The 22,546-nt window shown below is 40.8% G+C and overlaps 1 protein-coding gene across 1 annotated transcript; it reads right to left on the bottom strand.

The window, feature by feature from the left end:
- Positions 1 to 915: 915 nt before the first annotated feature.
- On the bottom strand, positions 916 to 4,324 carry PEX2 (peroxisomal biogenesis factor 2). The gene is made up of 2 exons (XM_065895539.1): positions 4,267 to 4,324; positions 916 to 1,850 (listed from the first exon to the last, which is right to left on the bottom strand). The coding sequence occupies exon 2, from the start codon at positions 1,831 to 1,833 to the stop codon at positions 916 to 918; it is 918 nt and encodes a 305-aa protein (XP_065751611.1). The 5' UTR covers positions 1,834 to 1,850; positions 4,267 to 4,324.
- Positions 4,325 to 22,546: the final 18,222 nt, after the last annotated feature.

Genomic DNA, 22,546 nt, shown 5'->3' on the forward strand with positions numbered 1-22,546 from the left:
TCACCCACATTTGAATGATCAGGAGCAGTATTTCTCCATCCTGGTTTAGGAATGTGCACATAATCTCAGGCTGACCAATAACTGTGAGCTCCTGGACTTTGCCAGAACTATTAGGCAAGAAGCTCTCAGGCCAGTGGGATCAGAAAGCTGGTAAAACGGGTCTTGAGCTTCTGGTGGCCGTCGTTTGGCCGGAGAATGAAGCTGACTGAATCCTTTAAAAGCTGGCTTCAGAGAAATACTTAAAATTACAATTGACACATCAGATCTGAAAGTTTAAAACAACAGGTCTTACTATTGTCATTTTATGATGTTATGGTGTCATTTCTGAAAATAAATGCCCACTCATCTCAGAGTCACCACAATCTTTTATTTTTAGAGTCCAACCTCTTTTCAGGAAGTAGTAGAATGAAGGAGCATTCTTAGTGGTCATTTGATAAAAACTATCCATTATTCTTTTTTTTTTTTTTTTTTGCGGTATGCGGGCCTCTCACTGTTGTGGCCTCTCCCGTTGTGGAGCACAGGCTCCGGACACGCAGGCTCAGCGGCCACATCTCACGGGCCTGGCCGCTCCACGGCACGTGGGATCCTCCCGGACCGGGGCATGAACCCGCGTCCCCTGCATCGGCAGGCAGACTCCCAACCACTGTGCCACCAGGGAAGCCCTATCCATTATTCTTGACATTAAAAATTAAATGCAATGATTAAAAGAAAATAATATGTTACCATTTATATCATATGTTTAGAATTATGTGGTTTCCAGTGTGAGCAGAATTTAGTCGTGCCTGGAAAGGAACAGAGGGCAGTGGCTGAGAAGCGCATGTCCTCATAAGACATACCTAAATAGTATCCTTAGGATGATTCATGCTAAGGATTTAGACAAAATACAGTTCTCCTCAGAGGAAACAATTTTAGCTTCTAAAGGGCATTCACTTCTGTCATCTCGATTCCTAATTTCAGTGGTTGCAGGCTGTGGACCTCTGTGCCGCACTTAGGACAAGCAAAGGACGCATCATATAAGAAGCTACTCTTCACACAGTAGTAACAGAAAACATGCTCGCAGCCTATGGTGTGAGGCATGGTGGGCCACTCCCCACACAGAGAACACTGTCTGCCGCTGGTGGCCAGCGTGCTGTCACTGCTTGGAGCTCTGGTCAGAGGGATACACCATGAAGAGAGCTTGGCTTTCAACTTCTGGATACTGACAAGTGGTAAGAGGAAAATCAGAAACTCGGCAAAGCTGTGCCAGAGGAGTTCTCTATTCATATACTCAAAGCCTACTTCCCGGACATTTTGGGGCCTGCAAAACACAGAACGGATGCCCAGCAGACGCTCGGTCAAAGTTGCGAACTTGCCCCTTTGAAGGAAAATCAAGAAATTAATCAACCTGCCCAGCTTCAAAAGTCCAACCACGAGATTCATGCACTGCTTGGCTTTCCTGAAGGATGCTACGTGACGGTTTCGAAACAAATCATAGCATCGTTCTTCTAACCACTTCCCACCGATTGTACAGACGGCATACCACAGCTTTTGATTTTTGCTCAGTGGCTGGTATCTCAGGTTTGGGGAAAAATCGTTCTTGTACTGAATATTCAAAACTGACTGTCCCACGGTGGCATTTTTAGAGTAGATGGTGAATCTCCATAAGAAAAGCCACAAGAATGCTTTCACCTCTGGTTCAAAGCGGGCTAACAGCCCTGGCTTAAATCCATGAAAGCACTGAGTAAACTGGGACCAAACGAGTTGCTCCAGGGCCTTGTTTAGTTCAAGTGCATCCAACTGGCTTATTCTTAGCACTCTGTTTGTCCGCTTCATATTCTCATCTCTGGAAGCCATGCCTTCTCTAAAGGTCTCTAGGAAAAAGTACAATTAGAAACCATCATCAAACAGTTGCAATCTTGTACTATCTTCTCGACTTACACTTGGAAAACTGTGACACACAAATGACACAGGACACAGAGGAGATGGGCTTTCAGTAGCATCAAAACAGCACAGTAAACAGTCACTTCTTACTTGGAACTTCTTCCTCTTTCTTCTCTCTCTCTCCTCCCTCTCTTCTTTCCTTTCTTCTCCTATCTTTTCTTTCCATTCTTTTTTCTGGCCCTCCTAATCAAAGGAATAACAAGTTTTAGCACGTTGCATCTTTTTTCCACAAACTTTCCCCTAGGTAGTCCTCCTGGGTCAGATATTTTAAAGGGAGATGATAAAATCCTGAGGCTAACAGTGATGAGGCTGAATAATAACATGACCTATTAAATACACGAACTTAATAAATACAATGAACTACGTGGAACGTTGCAATGGATGGTAAGTCAAGACCTCAGTTTAATTTCCAGCACTTCTACTGACTCTGAAGGAATATTTTCAACAAGTCATTTAATGTGTCTCAAGAACATTTTACATTTGTAAAGGAAGTTAGGAGAAAACAAAATTAACCAGTAAGTATTTATTATTCTAGCACACACTCATAGAAAATAAATAGTAGCACAAAGCAACATGAATGCAGCAATGTCATTATTAAGGTGCACATACAATTTTCTAAGAAAAAGAAACTATGATGTAAAAATAGACACTGAGATCATTTCATAAAAACACTAAGGAAACGAATAGGTGCTATAGGGATAAAAATCTTTTAAAATGAAATAGAAACAAGCTGATTAATGGTTAGCTGGGCATGACTGACTCATTCAAAATGCATTTATTAAATGCCTATTTTGTGCAAATCAATGAGATTAAACCACCCAGCAGCTACTGTTGTTAAGGAGTTTAGAGATTCTACATTTTACTTTAGGTATTTTACATTTTATTAATGAACTGGAAGATCCAATATATGACAAGAAATCTCTTTAAATTTAGTTTCTAAAACAGGCCCTCAACACACAGAGCTGGATCATGATCTCTGGGCCATCAAAAGGCCTTTGCAAGGCCCGAGGCACTAAGGGAACACTGAGCTACAGATGGAGGCAGGGATCCCGGTGAAGTTCACTGTCACCAACTGTGCAGCAATTGTGACCTTGGTCAAGTCATTTCACCATGCCTCTGCTTTGGTTTCTTCACTTACAAAACTAAGGACCGGAGACAAAATGACCTCTAAAGTTCTTTCAAATTCTATTATATTTTTTTACAAAATTATACAAAAATAAACAAAAATGACTACTAAATAATAGGTGGTTTAGTGCTGTTTTCTTCTCAAACCAGATCCATGACAGGAATGCTTCTCACTGATAAATAGGGTGGGTGATCTCAACTTTTTCCCCCTTCCTGCAGCTCCCTCAAGACTTGACTTGGCAGCCTATAAGCTACAACAGTGGGGATTCTGGCTGCAAGTTCTGTGCAATCCTTGCCTCACACTAGCCAGGAGCTACAGGAAAGAAACAAGGGGATTAGGACAGAGCGCCCTTTCTTCTCTGTTTTTCTAATCCATTCATGACTCTATCCCCTCCCAGCCTTTTCCTCATTCTGGCTGCTCTCAGCTCCCCGCTGGATGACATCTAATTGGTCTTCTTACCTTTTGCGTCCTTCAGTGCATTTCCCACACGGCAATCCTTCTAAAACACAAGCCTCCCTAAACCTACCCCCAGGCTGCTTTCCTTCCTAATGCTTCAACCTCTAGTCACAAAGTGGCCCCCTCTTGTTCGCTAGTGGACATTTGCTGTCTGTTCCCGTCACCTGGAACAGTCTGTTCCCATTCTTTAACTGAAAAACTCACATGAGACTAAGTTTTTAAGTACTAGCTTAGGGACCACTTCTTTCTGAGCCTCCAAATATGAGTTACCTGCCTCTCTAGCTGTTCCTTTAGCACCCTGTCCTTCCTCTTTCTTGGCCTTTATGTATTTACTGTTCGTAAACTACTTTTTTTTTTTTTTTTTTTTCCTGTACGTGGGCCTCTCACTGTTGTGGCCTCTCCCGTTGCAGAGCACAGGCTCTGGACACGCAGGCTCAGCAGCCATTGGCTCACGGGCCCAGCCGCTCCGTGGCATGTGGGATCTTCCCGGACCGGGGCATGAACCCGTGTCCCCTGCATCGGCAGGCGGACTCTCAACCACTGTACCACCAGGGAAGCCCCGTAAACTACTTTTTAACTGTCTATTTCCTCCGCTAGAAGATAAGCCCTGTTGCGAAGATTCAGTCTTGTCACAGCTGAATCTTAGCAACTAGCGCAGTGCCTGATACACAGACCGCCTCCTGCAAGTACTAGATGAGTGGAGTAGTGAACACAAAAGTCTAGGGTGGGTGAAGGGTAGAAAATACAAATTCCCATCCAAAAACCTTTAAAACTATTTCAAGTTACCATATCCAGACTGTTGATTACTACTTCTTTCAACATGTTTCTTGTGCATCTGCTGTTTCCCAATGCATGTGTCAGAGCCACTGATAAAATGGGAGAACAGACACAGTCTCAACCCTTGCAGAGATTATAATCTAGTGAGTGGGAGGAGGGGGAAAGGAAGAGGGTGCTGCACAAAATAACACTCAGGCAATTACAATAAGGTGTGATAGGTGATGTGCAAGGGGAACTTCAGAACATTTTGCTTGCAACTAGACCTCAGAAGGTCCAAGAAGGCTTCAGGGGGGAGGCAAGATCTCTGCAGCTACCTGAAGGATCAGCAGTGTCAGTCAGATACAAGAAGGTAAGAAAACCACTCCAACAGAGGCAACGCTAGGCGCCAAGGACAGGAGGGGTCAGGACAAAAGATCAGGCTGGAAAGGAAAGCAAAAGACGGAAGCTAAAGGCTCTAAAAGCCGGGTTGAGAAGGCTGCATTTTATCAAGAAGGTAATGGGGGAGCCACTGAATGGCTGTAAGCAAAGAACTAATCATTGCATTTTAGACAGCTTGTTCTGGCCACATGGAGAATGCATCAGAGGCTGAAAGACTGGAGGCAGAGAGACCAATTAAGATGACTGTTAACATGATTTAGTGAGAAACTAATGATGGTCTAAATTAGAAAGGTATCAATGGGGATGGAAAAGCAGGTAGCTTTGAAAGCTTGGAGGTGGAAGAATGGACATGACTTAGTGACAAGTAAGCCAAGAATAACTGACTTGAGTAATGAAGTGGATGGTAGTCCAATTCTCTGAAATAGGAAACACATGCAGAGATATAGATTTGAAGGGAAAGATAATAAATCTGTGTAGTTTTAGAGATCTGAGGCTCCTGTGAGACAGCTAAGTGAAAAAGCTCAGTAGGCAGTTATGGGGATATGACAGAGAAAATCTGGGTGGAGATTTTGAGTGTGAGCCCCCTCTCATGGGACCAATCTATTTTAAATTTACTTGATCTATTTAAATGCTACGATCAGGAAGGCAGTGGTCTAAAGATAGGTAGATCTTGCCCATTTACAGCACATTCGACTTTCTTTGTAACAACATCATCTTATTCTCATGGTTTCCTACTCCAGCTACTGTGGCATTTCATGGGTTACGTTCACTGCTAACACAAACCTTTGGCCTTTCAATCTTTCTCTGCTGGGGTCTTCGCATCACACTCCTGTAGTCTCTCGCTGTGCTTCTAGTCTAGCGCTCTTCAAACCTCGGCACTCATCATGCGGAGGCCTTGTTAGATTGCGTCCCTCAGTTCCAGATTTTCTGATTCAGTAGGCCTGGAGTGGGAGCCAAGAATTTGCATTTCTAGCAAGTTCCCAGGTGATGTTGCAAATTACTGGGCTAGTCCATTTCCAAGCTGAATTCATAATTTTGTGGTCATATCTATCACCCATACAGCTCAATGCTGCATGCTGGTCTTCCCACTCATTTCTGCTTGGATTTCATTCCTAGATCTACAAAGGTTCTTACAAATCTTCACTGATTCAGGCTTTCTCTTTCTGCTATTAAGTAGTCCTTGTGAGACTGAGACCATTCACAGATTCCACAATTTCTATGAACATCAATACATCCTAGCCCTGCCAGATGCCTGGGATGCAAAGATAAAGTCTTGTCCTGGCTCTCACTTTAAAGACTCCCACCAAGGTCTGCACAAGGGAAGCAGGCAAGGTGATGGACAAGTCAGGCATTAGCAAAGGTAGATGGTATTGCAAAGTTCTCAAAGACACTCCATAAATCTTAAAACTATCTCAATAGAAAAGAATCCCAAAATTTATGTAAAAAATCATCAGTGATTATTTTTCTCACTTTCTTCTGCAGTTTACAAATCTTCTCTAATTAACATAACATTTATGTAATTAAGAAAAGAAAAAAACTAAAACATTATTTGAAAAACCTCATAAGCAAACCAAACTCTATAAAGTTATTTATTCTTATTTACCAAATCATGTCTTTTTTACCTCATTATAGCCCCTGGGATAAAGTACAAACTTCTTAGACCTAACCTAGCTCAATTCTGTCTCCATCTCTGTAACCATATAACCCATTATTCACCAAAGAACTTTTAATTGCAGACTATCCTTCGGTCCTGCCTTTGTACCTTTTCTCATGTACCTAAAACACTTACCTTCCCCAGCAACCCCTCCTACCGCCCTCAACCATCTGCCCTTCACATTCCAACCCAGTTACAACATTTTCCACGAAACCTTCATAATTACCTCCAACTCCCATTGTCAGCATTTTTAACTCTGACAACAATTGTCCGTGTCACATGCTCGAGCCCTCAACTCTTTGTACTGTGATTTCAGTAGTGTGAATACATCTTCTCTCCCTAACTTGACCATAAACTAGTTAAGGGAAAGTGCCTCATACTTGCTTCTCAAAGTGCTTGCCACCCACAAAGTGACTTTGATACCTAACTCAGTTTTACTCATGCAAAATTCTATAAATCCTTCAGGATAGGTGGGAATACGGTATATGCAACTCTTCAACTGTGACAGTATCAACAACTCGGCGTCTTCCCCAGGTTTCGTATTCTGTGGTTAGCAAGATAGGGGAAACTCTCTTATTTGTAAAAGTACTCCTGAAAAAGCTCGGATCATACTGGACATCGATATCAAGTCCAACACTACCAGTCCCCTCCCCTCACCCCTTCCCTGCCCCCAACTTAAACTGGATGGATTGCTATTCTTCTCAGTTGAGGGTCAGATGAGAAGGATGGCTTGTGTTAGAGCACCAGTTGTGCCAATTTATGTATCTTCAGATATTAGAGTCACAATCAGTTCTTAGTAATCTTACAGAATTTACCACAAAGACAGGCACACAGTAGTTGCTTAGTAAAGATTTGCTGATCTCATATGCAGTGGAATGAGTAGTTTGGTAGTGAATCTGTACTGACTGAACATTGCTGAGAGCATCTAGATGAACTGGAGGTTGAGGGGACCTATCTCTTCTCAGGTCCCTTACTTGTATGTAGGGAGAAACTGCTCAGAGAGAGTGGCTTCTCAGAGGAATCATCTATTTCAACTCCCTCATTTCTGGAGGAATCATACTGACGGACATTTAGTAAAGACAGGAATTTTTAATGGCTGCCAGAAAAGAAAACTTAACACACTCTCTAACCAATCCAATATTTAACAATCCTTATTATCAAAAAATTCTTTCTTATCCCTTCTGTTACAGTTTAACTTTTTTTTTTTTTCTTTCCTTTTCTTCGCCCCAGGCCTGGCCTCGGGGTAGATTAAGAACAGCTGGGCTCGATCTCCTCCCTACAAAAGACTCTTTACTAGAGCAGAAGACTATTATTAACTACTCTTCGGCCTTTGCTCTTGCAGATAAATAATTTGTTTCTCTGTTTTTTTTGTTTTAGATTTTAGTTTCCAACATTTTAGTCATTTTTGTGACTTCTTTTAGTTGTAAACATAGAACAGACACTGTCCATTATGCACCATAGTTTGTTAAAGTAGAATAGCCTTCCTATTGCTCTATATTCTTCTCTGGCAACTGTGACAGAGTAGAAAGACCAGATTTAAAATCAGATGGACTTGGACTCAAGTTCCAGCTTGGTCATTTAGTTGCTATGTAATCTTAAAAAAGTCATTAGCATCAGATTCTTCTAGAAGTTGGAAATGAACCACTACCTGACAATGTTGGTAAGATTAAAGCAGATAATGTTATGAAAGTGGTTTGGAAACGGGAAAGCAGTATTGTTATTGTACTATATGGCTACTTGGGTTAGGGATGAGCATAAGAAGAAAAAGACTCGGCGGATTTTACCAAATCTCATTTCAAAAGACTGAAATCTTCATTATTACTCATCTAATACCTCAGTCGACCTGTGGTAAAAGAATTTTTTTTTTCCCCAGGAAATACTGACTACACCATTAAAACATAATTGGGGCAGTTACACAGTGAACATGATGGCACCTTGATGTGGGCATGTGTGGGGGCCGGACGGGAAGGAGAGAGACATGGTCCAGTGGAACTCATCACACCCTTTACTTGCATCTTATCTGAGAGGAGATGTTGGGGTGGGAATCCTGAGAGAACGGGGGGTGGGTGCCAGCATGACCTGCTCTCTGGGCTGTTTCACCCGCATCCACGTGGCTGTGCCTGTTGATCCAGAAGCAGAGAAACCTCCAGAATGCACACCGATAGCACCTGACTCTACGGTGCTTCGCTGAACAGGGCCTGATACAGGCAGTCCAAGACGGGCATCCAACTTTGGTTCCTCACCAACACACTCCATTCAGTTCCTCCCCGCCCTGCTGCCTTCTGGCAGGTCAGTTATTCTAGAATACTGGCTTTAGAGAACGGCAGTGCTCAAGAGTAGAAGAAACTTATGAAATCGAAATAACTAGAAGTTCCATTCATCTGATTATAGAACTTCTTCCTTCCACTGTCATACAATAATATTTGCCCATAATGGGTGTAGAGCACAGAAAAATGCCATAAGTGCCTTAAAATCACATAAAGTTATTCTCAGTCTAATGTAAGAAGTTGGTGTTTCAGTGAATTCGAATTCTCTGACAAATGGCTACTCAATTTAACCAATATTTATGGAGTGCCGACAAAATGCTGGGCATTCTCCTAGGTACCAGGGATTCGGTCCAAATAGTTAAGTCTCAGTTAACTTCTTTTTAGTCAAGCATTTCTAAAGAAATAGGATGCTATGGTAATCAAGACTAGCCATTGATCTCTGAAGCAAAGAATGGATCTCAAAACAGGAAAACACTATAAAGAGTCACAAAACTCCCCGGGGCAGAAAAGAGAAAAATTGCATATAATGTGCAAACTCCAGAAATATGCAAGCACTGACACTGGCCATGGTCTATCTGGGAAACACAGGGATGGGTTCCAACAGGAGCTGCATCCTTCATTATTTAATTCCCATCAACGTCTTTGCACTTGTTAGGAAATAAAGAAAAAAGTCGCCTGCTGTGATCAGAGCTTCAGGGCTTGGCAGGAGAGACTGGCTGAAGAGTCAACACCCTGCAAAAAGACCCTGTTTTAAGGAAATTGCATTGATTTTGTAGCCATGAGTAATCACTGAAGAGAAGAGACATAACAGGATATAAATTTTAAAAGATTAATCTGATGGTGGAGTTCAAGAAGTTGAAGAAAAGGAAAACTGCAATTCTGGAAGACCAGTTACAGGACTTCTTTTTTTTCTTTTTGTGCGGTACACGGGCCTCTCACTGTTGTGGCCCCTCCCGTTGCGGAGCACAGGCTCAGCGGCCATGGCTCACGGGCCCAGCCACTCCGCAGCATGTGGGATCTTCCCAGACCGGGGCACAAACCCGTGTTCCCTGCATCGGCAGGCGGACTCTCAACCACTGCGCCACCAGGGAAGCCCCAGTTACAGGACTTCTGCAATCTTTCAAGGGCCTTAACTAAGGTGCTTATTAATAACTTTCTGAACAAGTCATAGTAATTTAACTTGCTTCACTGACAACTATGAAAATAAAAAAGATTACAGTGTCCTCACATTTTTGAATCAAAAATCCCCAACTCTTCTGGTAAACCAATGCTTTCTTGACTCTGTTACATTGATCGCTAACCACACCCAACTATTGGTCAGTCTACTTCTACCTTCAAGAGTTTAAGTATTAAAAATCCCATATTATTGGTTCTTGTAGGTTAGCATCTAATTTCACAAAAGTAGGCTCAAACTTGACTAGTTAAAAAAAATACAAGCTAATCTTTTTTCAAAAAAGTTGGGATTGTTTTGAATTGAAACAAACACCATCAGATTTAATTCAAATTGATTTTTCCAGAAGGCCAAAATCAGGTGATGCTTTTCCCTACTCTGCCGTGAAATCTCATTCTTTTAATACACAATCCTATCAACCTCTTCCTCCCCACTCCCCATTTCCCAAACTATACTAAGTTAAGATTCTAAAAAGTTAACCCAGGGGGAAACATGTATGGCCATGCAAAGAGACTTATACAATAATTAATTAGAAGCATAATTGGCACTAAATAAATTAGTGTTTAGTGAAGGATACTGCTATGTTAAGGATATGTGAAAAAGAGCCTTAAGGCAAAAATCAAGACCAGATAAAAAGTATAGCACCTATGAGGGTTAGTGTCATTAACTTGTCACATAAATATGTTTAAGACAAAATGATCTAGCACTAAAAACTATTAAAAAGGTCTCCTGCTGGTATTTTATCACGAGACAGGTCACACTGCTTTTCTTTCACAGAGAAAAAAACAACTGAAAATTCATTTACTAAGAGCAGCGATATATAACCTTACCCCTTAAATAACTCAGGCTTTCTTTTTAAGCTTTTCATTCCCCAAATAAAACTCTGTCATCTATATTGCATTCCAAAACCAAAACAAATGACTGTATCTCACTAAAGAGGGAAGCAGCATTTTTCAGGATGTATTCCAGAGCTTTTATTGAGTATAGTACAAATTATGAATGAATATATTTTATTTAAAAATATGCTATTGACAGAAATCTATCAATAATAATGTGGGTATTGTCAAGGGCCTGTCAATATTAATGTAATTATGATTAAGGGGATAACATGGATTTTTACCTATAATACCAAGTAACATCTCCTACATTACTGCTATCAATATACACATTATTATTGACCTGTTCCGAGATGCTCAGTACTAGATGTATTACCATTAGGCATGTTTGTCAATGCATACTGCCGACAAAAATTTTACACTTAAATTTACAGTCCTGTAAACTGTCAGCAGAAACATGTGATTCCCACGTAATCGCTAAGGTTTCAAATCCATCCATATGCACCCCCGCTCCCTGCCAGACTATCCTTTTCTAGATCCACAATAATCAACTAATTTTTAGTATAACAATGTTGCTACCACACTATCCTAAAGGTTCTAGTAATCAAAATGGATGAGACCATTTTTGCCTTTTAGGTTTTAAAAAAAAAATTTAATCAGCATTTCATATTAGGAGGTTATATGAAAAAAGTTCTATAACCCGAGATCTTAAGCTTTGAACCTATACCCTACTATTTTATTTCCTTTGTGTAGTCAGATAGATTTACTGTCCATTGTATTGAAATCAATACTAATAAATGGGACATGCATCAAAGAGAGATTTAACAGGACACTGATTCCCAGAACACATTTCAAACATGAGCAAAAGAGAAAAAGCTATGGCTGGGACCCATTAGAACACAGTGACCTCTGGCACTGTGAACAGGCCTAGAAATCAACAACTGTAAGTTCAAATCCCACTTCTGCCACAGGCTTGCTAAGTGACTTGTCACTGCTCTTTTGTTCCTCTCTTTCATCAAATATGAACTAAGTCTCAATAGTTTACAGATACCTGATGATACAAATCCCAATTGTTCTCATTTGGATACAGACAAGACATGCAGAATTTGAAAATTCCCTTATGGACATTAGATCTCTGAATTACTCTTAACTTAAATGCAATCCTCATCAATTTCCAAATAGAATTTTTCTTTTTGGGGGTGCTAGTGGGTATGCAACAAAATGTCTTTAAAATACATCTGGAAGGATAAAGTTCCAAATAGTATATATACATTTCTCAAAAAGACGAACAATGATAAGTAACTTGCCCTAGCAGAGGGGAAATATTCTTTTTATTTGGAGAGAGTTGGGAATTCAACTCAAAGACTACAATCTTCAAGACTATAATTAGTCTTACACAATTGAGCACCTTACCTATTTCACTTACGGTTATTTACTCAAGTATCTACAAATAACACAAAATACTTTTTTTTAAACCTGAGAACAGAATTGCCCATTACTTCGGCCTCACTTCACAAATACATTTTTAAGAAGACAGCACGGCACTCATCATCTTTTCTTTCAGAAAGTTGATACTTCTGAGTCTTTGAGAAAGAAAGCACATTGTGGAAATAAAGAGCAGATGTCTGAGTGAACGTGGGGGAGGGGAGTTAAACTGCTTCTGATTAGTTCTGTATTCTAGCCCAGGTTTACCAACAGGCTGTGTGACTCTGGGCAAGTCATTTTACCACACTCTCTAGAATCCTTATAGGATTTTAGGAAACCTTGGAAGAGGAAGAGAAAAAAATAAAAGAACAGTCATTTCCAACTGCAGAAATGGTTCATGTCGAACATGAGTTTGGAAAAAGCTAGAGAAAGTGGAGAAATCAGAATGGTGGTACCCATGAGACAGATTCAATCCTCATGGAAAAAAGTAGCGAAGCCTGATGGAAGAGAAACCCAACCAATCTGTGAGTTTACAATTGCAGTAAACCTGTACCACTTACTTTCTGGTTATGAAGTGCTAATAAGCAACGACCACAGCTAAGTATCCTTTGCAAAATTAAATATTAAATCATTTAATCCTTACAATATTATGAAAGAGGTTCTTTCAGTATTTGTGTTTTAAATCAAGGAAACTGAGGCACAGAGAGATGAGCTGGCTTGTATGAAAATCACACAGGCAGAAGTGGTGGGGCCATGCTCTGTACCAGCATCCTCTATGGACAAGGTGATGAGGGACCTAAAAGATGAACATAAACACTTCAGTATGGCACTGCAGGACATGCAGATGGGGCTATTTTAAGTGGCTAAGTACTAAGAGATGAAGATTGCAGGCATGAACTACAGCAAAAACTGCAATCCAAGGATGAACAAACAGCAACTACATGAAACTTACGGAGCAAATAGATCTTTAAGTACTCTATAAATCTGGAAAAAAACCTGAGGATATAATTGCCTAAGAAGAGAATTCTAACTGACTTTAAGATTATTGGAACACAGGTTTAATTGCACATTTTATGGCACTTGAGAGAATGTGAGAAGAGCCATGAAGGAACAGAGGTATTAGCAATGGAAAAGGAGGAAATACCATGGGATACATACTATGTATGAGGCACTAGACATTTTCTTTACAGTTCTTTATCTCATTTAATCCTCATAACATGCTAAATATTAAGCCCATTTTAAGAAGTAAAAAATTAAGACAAGACTGACAACCTGTTTAAGGTCAAGCTGGCACTTAGTAAATCTCTGGTAAACACTAGAGAAATGGTGGAACACACAAAAGGAAGTTAGTAGTATGAGTATTTGGTAAGCCTGGATCAAATTCAATCCCACAGAGCTCGAAACAGAATTTTTCCCTCATGACCTTTCCGAACACCAGCCTGCCAGTCAAGCTCTCAGGACCGTAGACAGGAAGAAATTCAAGGAATCTGGTAAAGCTGCCCGAGTTGCCTGGGATGCACCTCATCTACTTTCCCTGTCTTTCCGTGTGGTCAGAGAACCATTCAAAGAGACTCAATATCAAATCTGAACCAAAGGAATATGGGGGTGAAAAAAGGAGGTGCAAACATTCATTTAACTATTATGAACATACACCATACACAAGGTAGAGGCAATGCCAACTCACCTGCCTGACACTGGAAAGGAATGGGTATACATAATCAAAACAGAATTACTCCAGAGCTCTTGGTTTTCATGTTTTTATAATAAGAAGAAAGAAAAGAAAACTGGGATGAAATTTTATCTCACCTTATTGACAGGCAGGTAAGAAGGAAGAGCTCTGGAAAATAAAATGAAACAAGATAAAAAGCAATGTAGAAAAGGGCATTTTGATTTCAAGGTGGGAAAAGGTTGGGAATTTAACAGCCCACGATGGGAAGTACAGAGGGTGCTAGAAATCCTCTTCCCTGCTTCCACGTCCACATCCAGAAATCACAGCGATGGCACTTGCAGTGCCAGGATTACAGATGTGGGGCAAGTGCGGGCAGTTTGGGGCTTTCCTCCTGAGGTTTCTTCCACCTTCCAAAGGAACTGAGGAGGAACATGGAATGTTTAGAAACTGCTGTCATTTCACAGTGAAGAGAAAAAAGGGAACGTCCAATTTGCTTCTAGGTTGTCCAACCCAGATAATCAAGGGAGGGAAAAAAAAAAAAAGAGGCAGTGATTCAGAGCAGAACTTTCGTCCAGAAATAAAGATTGTGCATACTGCATACCTTTTCCTGTGCTAGAGGGACTGGAGCATGGTGGAGTGCAAGAGGCAAAGAAACTTAAAATATACTTGATGCTGTGAGGAAAGCATGGGGCCAGGACTTGGAAATTTACTAGTAACGTGACGTTAGGTAAGACTGCTAACATCTTTATGGTTCAGCTACCAAAAATCGAAAATGGAAAACATCTGCCTCCCCTATTGCAAAGACTACTATGAGCTTCAAATATAAGCAAAAATTTTATGGCTAAAATTTTAAAAAGTAGGGGGAAAAGAGAAAAGGAAGTACGACTCTGATCAAAAAGAAAGACACTTAAAATTTGTATCTATTAAATAAGGTTGAATATAGACAGGTTTGTGGATTTTGGTAATGAATTAACTGTGAACATATACACTTTATTGCTTAAAAAACTATAATAATCAAAGGAATGCACCTTGAATACAAATGAAAAATTAACCAAAGAAACAAAATTTTAATGCTAGAAGGAAACAGATCGTCTAGTCTAAAATATGAATTTAATCTTCCTAACGGGATCCCAGTTTTTCAAGCAGAACAGAAAAAATAGCTGTTCTTGTAAAATACTGCTGAGGGTCTGCTTGTTTCATCTCTCCTCTGCATGGCTCCAGTAAATTTCTACAGAAGTCCTCCTACGGAACAGTTTTAAAACCACAGATTGAGGTGCTACTCCTAATTTCTAAAAATGAGGAGAATAAGGCTAAGAGGTAGACCTGGTCAGGAGTTGAACTCAATTCTCTTGATTTAGTCTAGCATGTTCTCTACTATGTCCTGTTACTTCTATTTTCTTTCCTTTTTTTTTTTTTTTCCTAAGGAAAAAAATAAGCGGTTCTCCTTTTAACTTGTAAATAATTCCTAATTCCACTCTCTCTTTTCTTCCAAATCTCTTTATAGCCCCAAACCATTCAACTCTAATCTTCCTGGGTACAAGTAATGGATAATATGGGCAAGATCAGGGAGAAGATAAAGTGAAAAAGGAAGAGTCAGCCATCCCAAGATTATCCTGTTCAGACTTAACTAAAGGTAACTCATCATGGGAAGGTATTTAGACGACAAACTGTGGTGTGGATGGAACCTCAGCCTCCCTGTAATTGCTTGAAACTGTCCAGGTATATAGTATTTCAGGGACATCATAGAATACAGACGTGTTGTGAACGGTCAACAACTTGGTCTGATTCTGTGAACAGCCCTTTCACTAAATGTAGTATTTTTGGAAAATGGGACCTAAAGAAATAAGTAAACAAACAATGAGTTTTAATTTAAGGTCTCAGAAGAACAATGATTTTTACATTCTATCTCTTATCAGAAATCAACGTTAAACATAACACGCTCACCGCAAGCAATTTTCTAAGAAAATTCTCAGTAACTTTTTCTACCCAAGAAAATTAAAACTGCTTTTGAGTTCATAGTCTTTCAGAAATGTTGGAAACTTAAGCATACTCAACATTTTTGGTACCAAACATAACATTTTACATGAACCATCAGATATTAAAGTTTTGACCCTGAATAATTCTTAAGCCGTTCGTAACAGTTAAATCTCACCACCGCCAAGAGCGGGGAAAAGATTTCCAAGTGTGTGTCTAGAAAGTCACTTCGCAGAATGCAAAGGAGCTCAAGTCTAGCTGCGTTTCTTTTTTTCTTTTTAATGGTGCGATCCTAAGACTATTTTTAGGAGTTTACGTTTGTCCCACTGCCTTTCCCCAAATCAGATTGTGACTGCCTCTTCCAGGAAGACAATACAACAGGGAAACAAGTAAAAGGCGACAATTACAAGGTCGTGAAACTCCACGCCCTCCCAGCTGTAAGCAAGACCTCAGGTCCGCACTCCGGCTCTCTCGGGCGACACTGACCTTAGGAGTCTGCGAAACGCCCCGCTCCAAGTAACTGTTCCTGAAACATTCTTTGGGAGGCTTGGCTTTTCCTAGCAGAACCTGGGCTCTCCAAGCTTCCGGAACTCACGGGTTTACGTAGTGACGCAGCACCCGGAAGTGCCTGAAAAAAAGGGGAAACTAAACCAACGAGAGCCACGCTTTAGCGCGCCGCGGAACAGCGAATGTTCATGTGCCGAAGGCCGAAGGGCCGAAGAGCCGAAGAGCCGAAGAGCCGAAGGGCCGAAGAGAACACCCGCGCTCGATGATTGGTCGGCTGGCAGTGGAGGAAATCCGTATCTGATTGGCAGGAGAGTGGCGAACGCGGGGTGGGCCGCGCGTGGAGAGGCCTCGGTGTCAGGGGTCGCTGGGAAGCAGAGGCTCTCGAAAGCAAGGCTTTCCCTGCCCTCGGGCGCCGGCAGCTGGCCTCCGGACAAGCGCCGCCGAGTGGCGGCGGGGCGCCTCCGCGTCTCGGGGGCTCTTCGCTTGCCCCGGGTGGAGGGCCCACCGCGGGATAGCTCCATTGGGAAGGGAGCCTCCGGCTAGCGCGGCAGCATCCGAGCTGGGGCAGTTTTGCGGCGCGGCGCTGCCTTAGGGGTAGGGGTGGGGGTGGGGGCGGGGCTTGTTGGCCTCTGCAGGCTCTGGGAGGCAGGTGGTCCCGTCTAGTCGGCCATCCACCCTGCAAAATCGCGCCTCGGGAGGCCCTACCGGGCGAGCTGGACGCGCTCGCAGCATTGGGGGCCGTGAGCTCCCGGCCGCAGGCTCGGTGTGAATCACCCCAGAGCTCTTAGAAACACCGACAGCCAGGTCGCCCAGTTCTGGGGAAATGAGGGGGGATTTCTAAGGATTGGGGCCCGACGGAAGGTATTTTTTGAGCGTTCACCAGGCAATTATGTGTAGCCGGCGTTGAGAATCGCCACTGCCTACTCGTGGATGGCACTGTCGGGCTGGTTTGAATGAAGTCAGGTGCGTAAAGTTTCCTGCACACAGTGGGTCTTAAAAACGTTTGAGCTCCTGTCTCCTCTGGCCCCGCCTTCTCGCCAGGAGCAATCAGTCCTACAATAGCTGTATTGATAGACATTGGAGAGCTCATCCTGTAGAAGCGGTGATGCAAGAAAGCTTTGGGGTTTTTTTGTTTTGTTTTGTTTTGTTTTAATTATCCCGTGGAACACTTGTTATTCAGAATTTAAAACATTATAGATAAGATAAAAGAACATTTCTCAGTGAAGTCTAATACTGTTCAAATTCATTTTTACCTGAAAGATACACAGTTAACACCACAGATAGCTGGAATTTTCTTGTCTTCCATACATTAAGGAGTTCTCAGGTCAGGCCTAGGAGAATGATGGTGATGATTTCTCCAAATAATGAAATTCCCACTATAGGAACCAAGAGTACAAGTGATACAGAGTAGGAGCTCCAAGCTGAAAGGGTGTGTAGTTCCCTTAGGTACAGAAGGAGAGGTTTCTGCAGAGCTCGAGTCGGCCAGCTAGTAGCCACTAGCCACCTGAAGTGTGGGTAGGCCAGACTGAGATCTGCTCTAAGTGTAAAATGCACACTGGATTACTAAGATAAGGTATAAAAAGCAAAGAATGGGAACTGTTCATTTGTTATATTGGTTACATATCAACATGAGAATGTTTTGGAAATTTTAAAATTACATATGTGGCTCCCGTTACACTTATGTTGGATAGGGCTGTTCTAGCTCTTTGAAGAAGACCAAGTCTTTTATGTAGCAGTTGTGAAGGAAGGCAACCATATTGTACTTCTCAGGTGGACCTACATCTGTACTGTGCTTCACTTAATTTTTATGAAAGGGAGAAAAAGGGGCCAAAAAAAAAAAACTACATAGGGGACATTTTTAGAAAGAAGTTTCTAATTCATGGAGCCTTATGTATGTCACGTGAACGTCACGATATCCATTGATAATAAAAACGATACCAAGCTATTGAGAAATTTGAATTATGTTTCAGGAATCTGATTAAGAGGGCAAAATGTGTAGAACATTTAAAATTTCTATTGAAAATGTTTCACATAGGTTCTGGGTTTTGCCATTTAATCCCTAGATATAGTGAACTTTTTTAGTTTTCCAATGAGCTAGTAAGCTGAGGTTTCAGGGAAACTTTGTTTCCAGTTTTGTATATTTGCTTTAAAAATATTTTTTTTTCCATTCATTTATTTAATAAAAGCCTGCCGGGGGCCAGGGGTATTGCTAAGCAGTGTTGATGTAAAGGTTAGCACTCAGACACGGCCCTTACTCTCTTGGAGCTATAGTGGTTATCAATTCAGAGACAGTGAAAAAGTACATAATAACCAAGGCTTAGTGTATTTTGCCATTGAATAAGTGCTTTACCTCTGTAAATTCAACACATTGTTTTAAACCCAGAATTTATATATTCCTGCTGACATTTTAATGAAGAGTCTTATTAGGACTTGACTATGGGCTTAAAGTATATTAGTAAAAAAATCAAAGTATATTTAATTCATCTGTTAATTATGAGAACTCAAGAAAAAATTAAATTAGACTCTTCACCTTTAAAAAGAAAGAAAAGATGAAAAAATTACTATAGCATCTTATTTATGATACCTTCTTTTATCCTTTCAGCAACTTTTAGGTTCTAAGGAATTTAATAATAGAAATGGAAAGGCAACATTGATTTATGCCCCAACATAGTTTAAAATTGCTGACTTTAAAAACTTAAATTTATTTTAGCATATTACAGAGTTCTTAAATCAATATATTTGAGTCTTTTAGGAAAAAGGTAAACATAAATCTTATGTTAGTTTACTACTGCTGCTGTAACAAATTACCACAAAGTTAGTGGCTCAAAACAACACCAGTACGTTATCTTACATTTCTGTAGTCGGAAGTCCAGCTCGGGTCTCCCGGGGCTAAAATCAAGGTGTCCCCGGGTCTGTGTTCCTTTCTAGAGGGTCTAGGGAAGGATCAGGATTTTTGTTTATTCAGATTGTTGACCAGATTCAGTTCCTTGCTATGGTAGTATTGAAGTCCCTGGTTCCTTGCCAGCTGTCGGCTGAAAGATGTTCTCAACTTCTAGAAGCCACTCACATTCCTTAGGTTGTGGCCCTCTTCAAAGCCAACAATGGTAGGTTGAGATCCTCTCATCCTTCTGATTTCTCTTACCTTTTCATCTGTTGTTTCATCTCTCTAATTTCAGTTTTTTAAGACTCTGGTTAAGTTGAACCTACCTAGATAATCCAGGATAATCTCTCCACATCAAGGTCCGTAAACTTAATCACATCCTTCAAGTCCCTTTTGCCGTAGTGAAGTAACATATTCATGGGTTCCAGGGATTAGTGCATGGACATTTTTAGGGGAGGTTATTCTACCTACCACAGATCATACTTGGGTCCATGCAGTATATCCATCATTTGTTATCAGTACTTTCAGTACTTTAGGATGGAATAATAATGTTTATAATAACAGGTAAAGTTTATCATATGTATAATATGTTCCAGGCACTATTCTAAACTCTTTTTCTGCATTTACTCTTAGTCCTTAGAAATGCCCTAGGAGACAAGTACTGTTTTTTATCCCCATTTACAGAGAGGGAAACAGGTACAGAGTGGGGAAGTAACTTCTCACAGCTATTAAGTGGTAGAATGAGGATTTGAATCTACATGGTCTGATTCCAGGGCCTCTGCATGCTCTGAACCACAACATTGTAGAAATTTGTGAACGTCTGGATTTACTAAACATGCTTTAGTGATATAGTGACTATGAGTTCAGGCTCTGGCATCACAAGGTGTGGATTTATATTCTACCTTTTACCAGTTACTGGACGACCTGGACAAGTTACCTAACCTCCCTGGTTAGGTAACTGAATTATTAACTGAATTCATGACAACACTTGAGGATTCAATGAGGCACTATATGTGAAGTACTAGAAAAGGACCTCCACGTGAGCTGTTGCTAGCTATAATTATTGGTGACAATTCAACTTTTAAAAACAGTTTAAATGTTTCCTTTTGTAAATTCAGTCTCTTTATGAAATAAAAACTGAAAGTTAAATTTTTCCTTTTTATAAAATCTTATTTATTTATTTTATTTATTTTATTTTTGGCTGTGTTGGGTCTTCACTGCTGCACATGAGCTTTTCTCTAGTTGCGGTGAGTGGGGGCTACTCTTTGTTGCCGTGCGTGGACTTCTCATTGCAGTGGCTTCTGTTGTTGTGGAGCACGGGCTCTAGGTGCATGGGCTTCAGTAGTTGTGGTGCGTGGGCTCAGTAGTTGTGGCTTGTGGGCTCTAGAGCGCAGGCTCAGTAGTTGTGGCACATGGGCTTAGTTGCTCTGGGGCATGTGGGATCTTCCGGGACAAAGGCTCAAACCCGTGTCCCCTGCACTGGCAGGGAGATTCTTAACCACTGTGCCACCAGGGAAGCCCTAAATTTTTCCTCTTAAAACACCACAATGCTGTCTCCTTTCCCAGCTTCTAATTTCTCTCCACTGCAACCTCTCCTCCGTCTTTCTGGTGGTGTTACTTTCTAGTGCTACCTGATCGAACACTTTAAATACTTTGTCCAGACTCTAGTTGCCCCAGGGTAACATCCAAATTCCTTAGAAAGGCACCAGGACACAAGCTCCAAATACCCTCTGCTGCCATTCCTCTGCCTAGTATTTACACATCCACCATTTCTAACTTCTTTATGCTATTATTAACTCTTTTGCTATTATTATTCTTGGAGGGAAACATGGCAGATGCTGGGTCTCTGGCCATAACGCCTTCTAATACTACTCCAAACCTTACCCTCTTCTAATAATTTTTGCTGCCATTGCCTTAATTCAAACCCTCATGTTCTCTGCATTTTATTTCCTAACAAATTTGTGGCCTCCTTATCACCCTTCAAGCTTACTCTCCTCCCTGTTCACCAGAATAATCTTCCTAAAGTACAAAACTCCACACATTGTTACTCTTCTTCAAACCCTTCATTGTCTCCCCCTGACACCAGTTCCTGCAAATATTATTCCTTTCCTTATGTCTCTTAACACCAGTTAGGTGCTTCCACTGTTGCATTCAAGGTATGCTTATTTAAGCACTCTTCTTTCCTTCTAAATCATGAACTCACTGATAGGGAATAAGAGATGCTTTTTGCTTGCACGAATTTATTATACTATTTCATCATTGCCTATTTACATGTCTGTCTCTTGTCACTGAGCTGTGGACGCTTTAAGGGGAAGCTTGTTGTTTTATTTCTCTTTTCTTCTGTGCCCAAGAAATAGGAGGTGCTTAGTAATTGTTGAATGAATGAATAGGGAAAAATAACCGCAAATACATAAAATGGAAAAAACGCTGCTTAAATCCCCAAATGTATCCAAAGCAATTTATTGGGAATATATAAGGTTCTGATTTTAGAAGAAACATAACTGGTAGTTAAGAGCATGGACTCTGGAGACAGAGTGTTTGGCTTTGAATTTTGGCTCTGCCACTTACTACCTGTGCACTCTGAACCTTGAGTCTGTTCTTTGTCTTTAAAACAGGGATGATAATAGTAACTATCACTTAGAGTTAATAGAGCCAAGTGAGCTTGTGTTTAAGAAGTGTCTATAGTAGTGTCTACCACATAGCAAATATTCTATAAGTGTTGGTTAAGTTAAAACACAATAGTTTATGTTCTTATTACTTTTGATAATAGCTAATGTCTTTATAATACAGTGATAAAAACAATAAATAGCCCAGTGTTTTGTAATTGTTATATCTAACTAGCGATTTTTTAGCTTTCAATGATGTTTAATGTCTTGTTATAGAATGATATATTCATTAAACATTTAGAGAGTACTTGTGTATGATCCCTCTCCTGAGTAACTGACATATTTTCTCTATGCATTATTTTTCTGTTACCTGCTAAATGTAACATATTACTACAAACATATGGCTTGAAACAACATGAATGTATTATCTCATGGTTCTATTGGTCAGTAGTCCATCATAGATTTGACCAAGGTAAGGTTAAGTTGTCAGCAGAGCTGTATTCCTTTCAGGAGACACTAGGGCAGAATCCATTTTCTTGTCTTTTCTAGATTCTAAGAGGTGTCCACACTCTCTGGCTCATGGACGCCTTTCTCCATCTTCAAAGCCAGCAATGTTGTAGCTCTCTAACTAATCTGCAGTGATATCTCTTTCTCTGACTACAGACAGGGAAGGTTCTCTGCTTTTAAGTATTCTTGTGATAAAATTAGATCCACCTCCATAATCTAGGACAATCTCCCATCTCAAGATCCTTAATTACATCTTTGAAGTCCCTTTTGCCATGTAACTTATTCACAGGTTCTGGAGGTTCGGGTAAGGGCATCTTTGTGGGACCATTATTCTGCCTACCACACTCTGGTACTGTGAATGAATCCCTGGGACTGCCCTGGTGGTGCAGTGA

The sequence above is a fragment of the Phocoena phocoena genome, chromosome 17 (genome assembly GCF_963924675.1).
Source record: "Phocoena phocoena chromosome 17, mPhoPho1.1, whole genome shotgun sequence".
NCBI classification, from domain to species: Eukaryota; Metazoa; Chordata; class Mammalia; order Artiodactyla; family Phocoenidae; genus Phocoena; species Phocoena phocoena.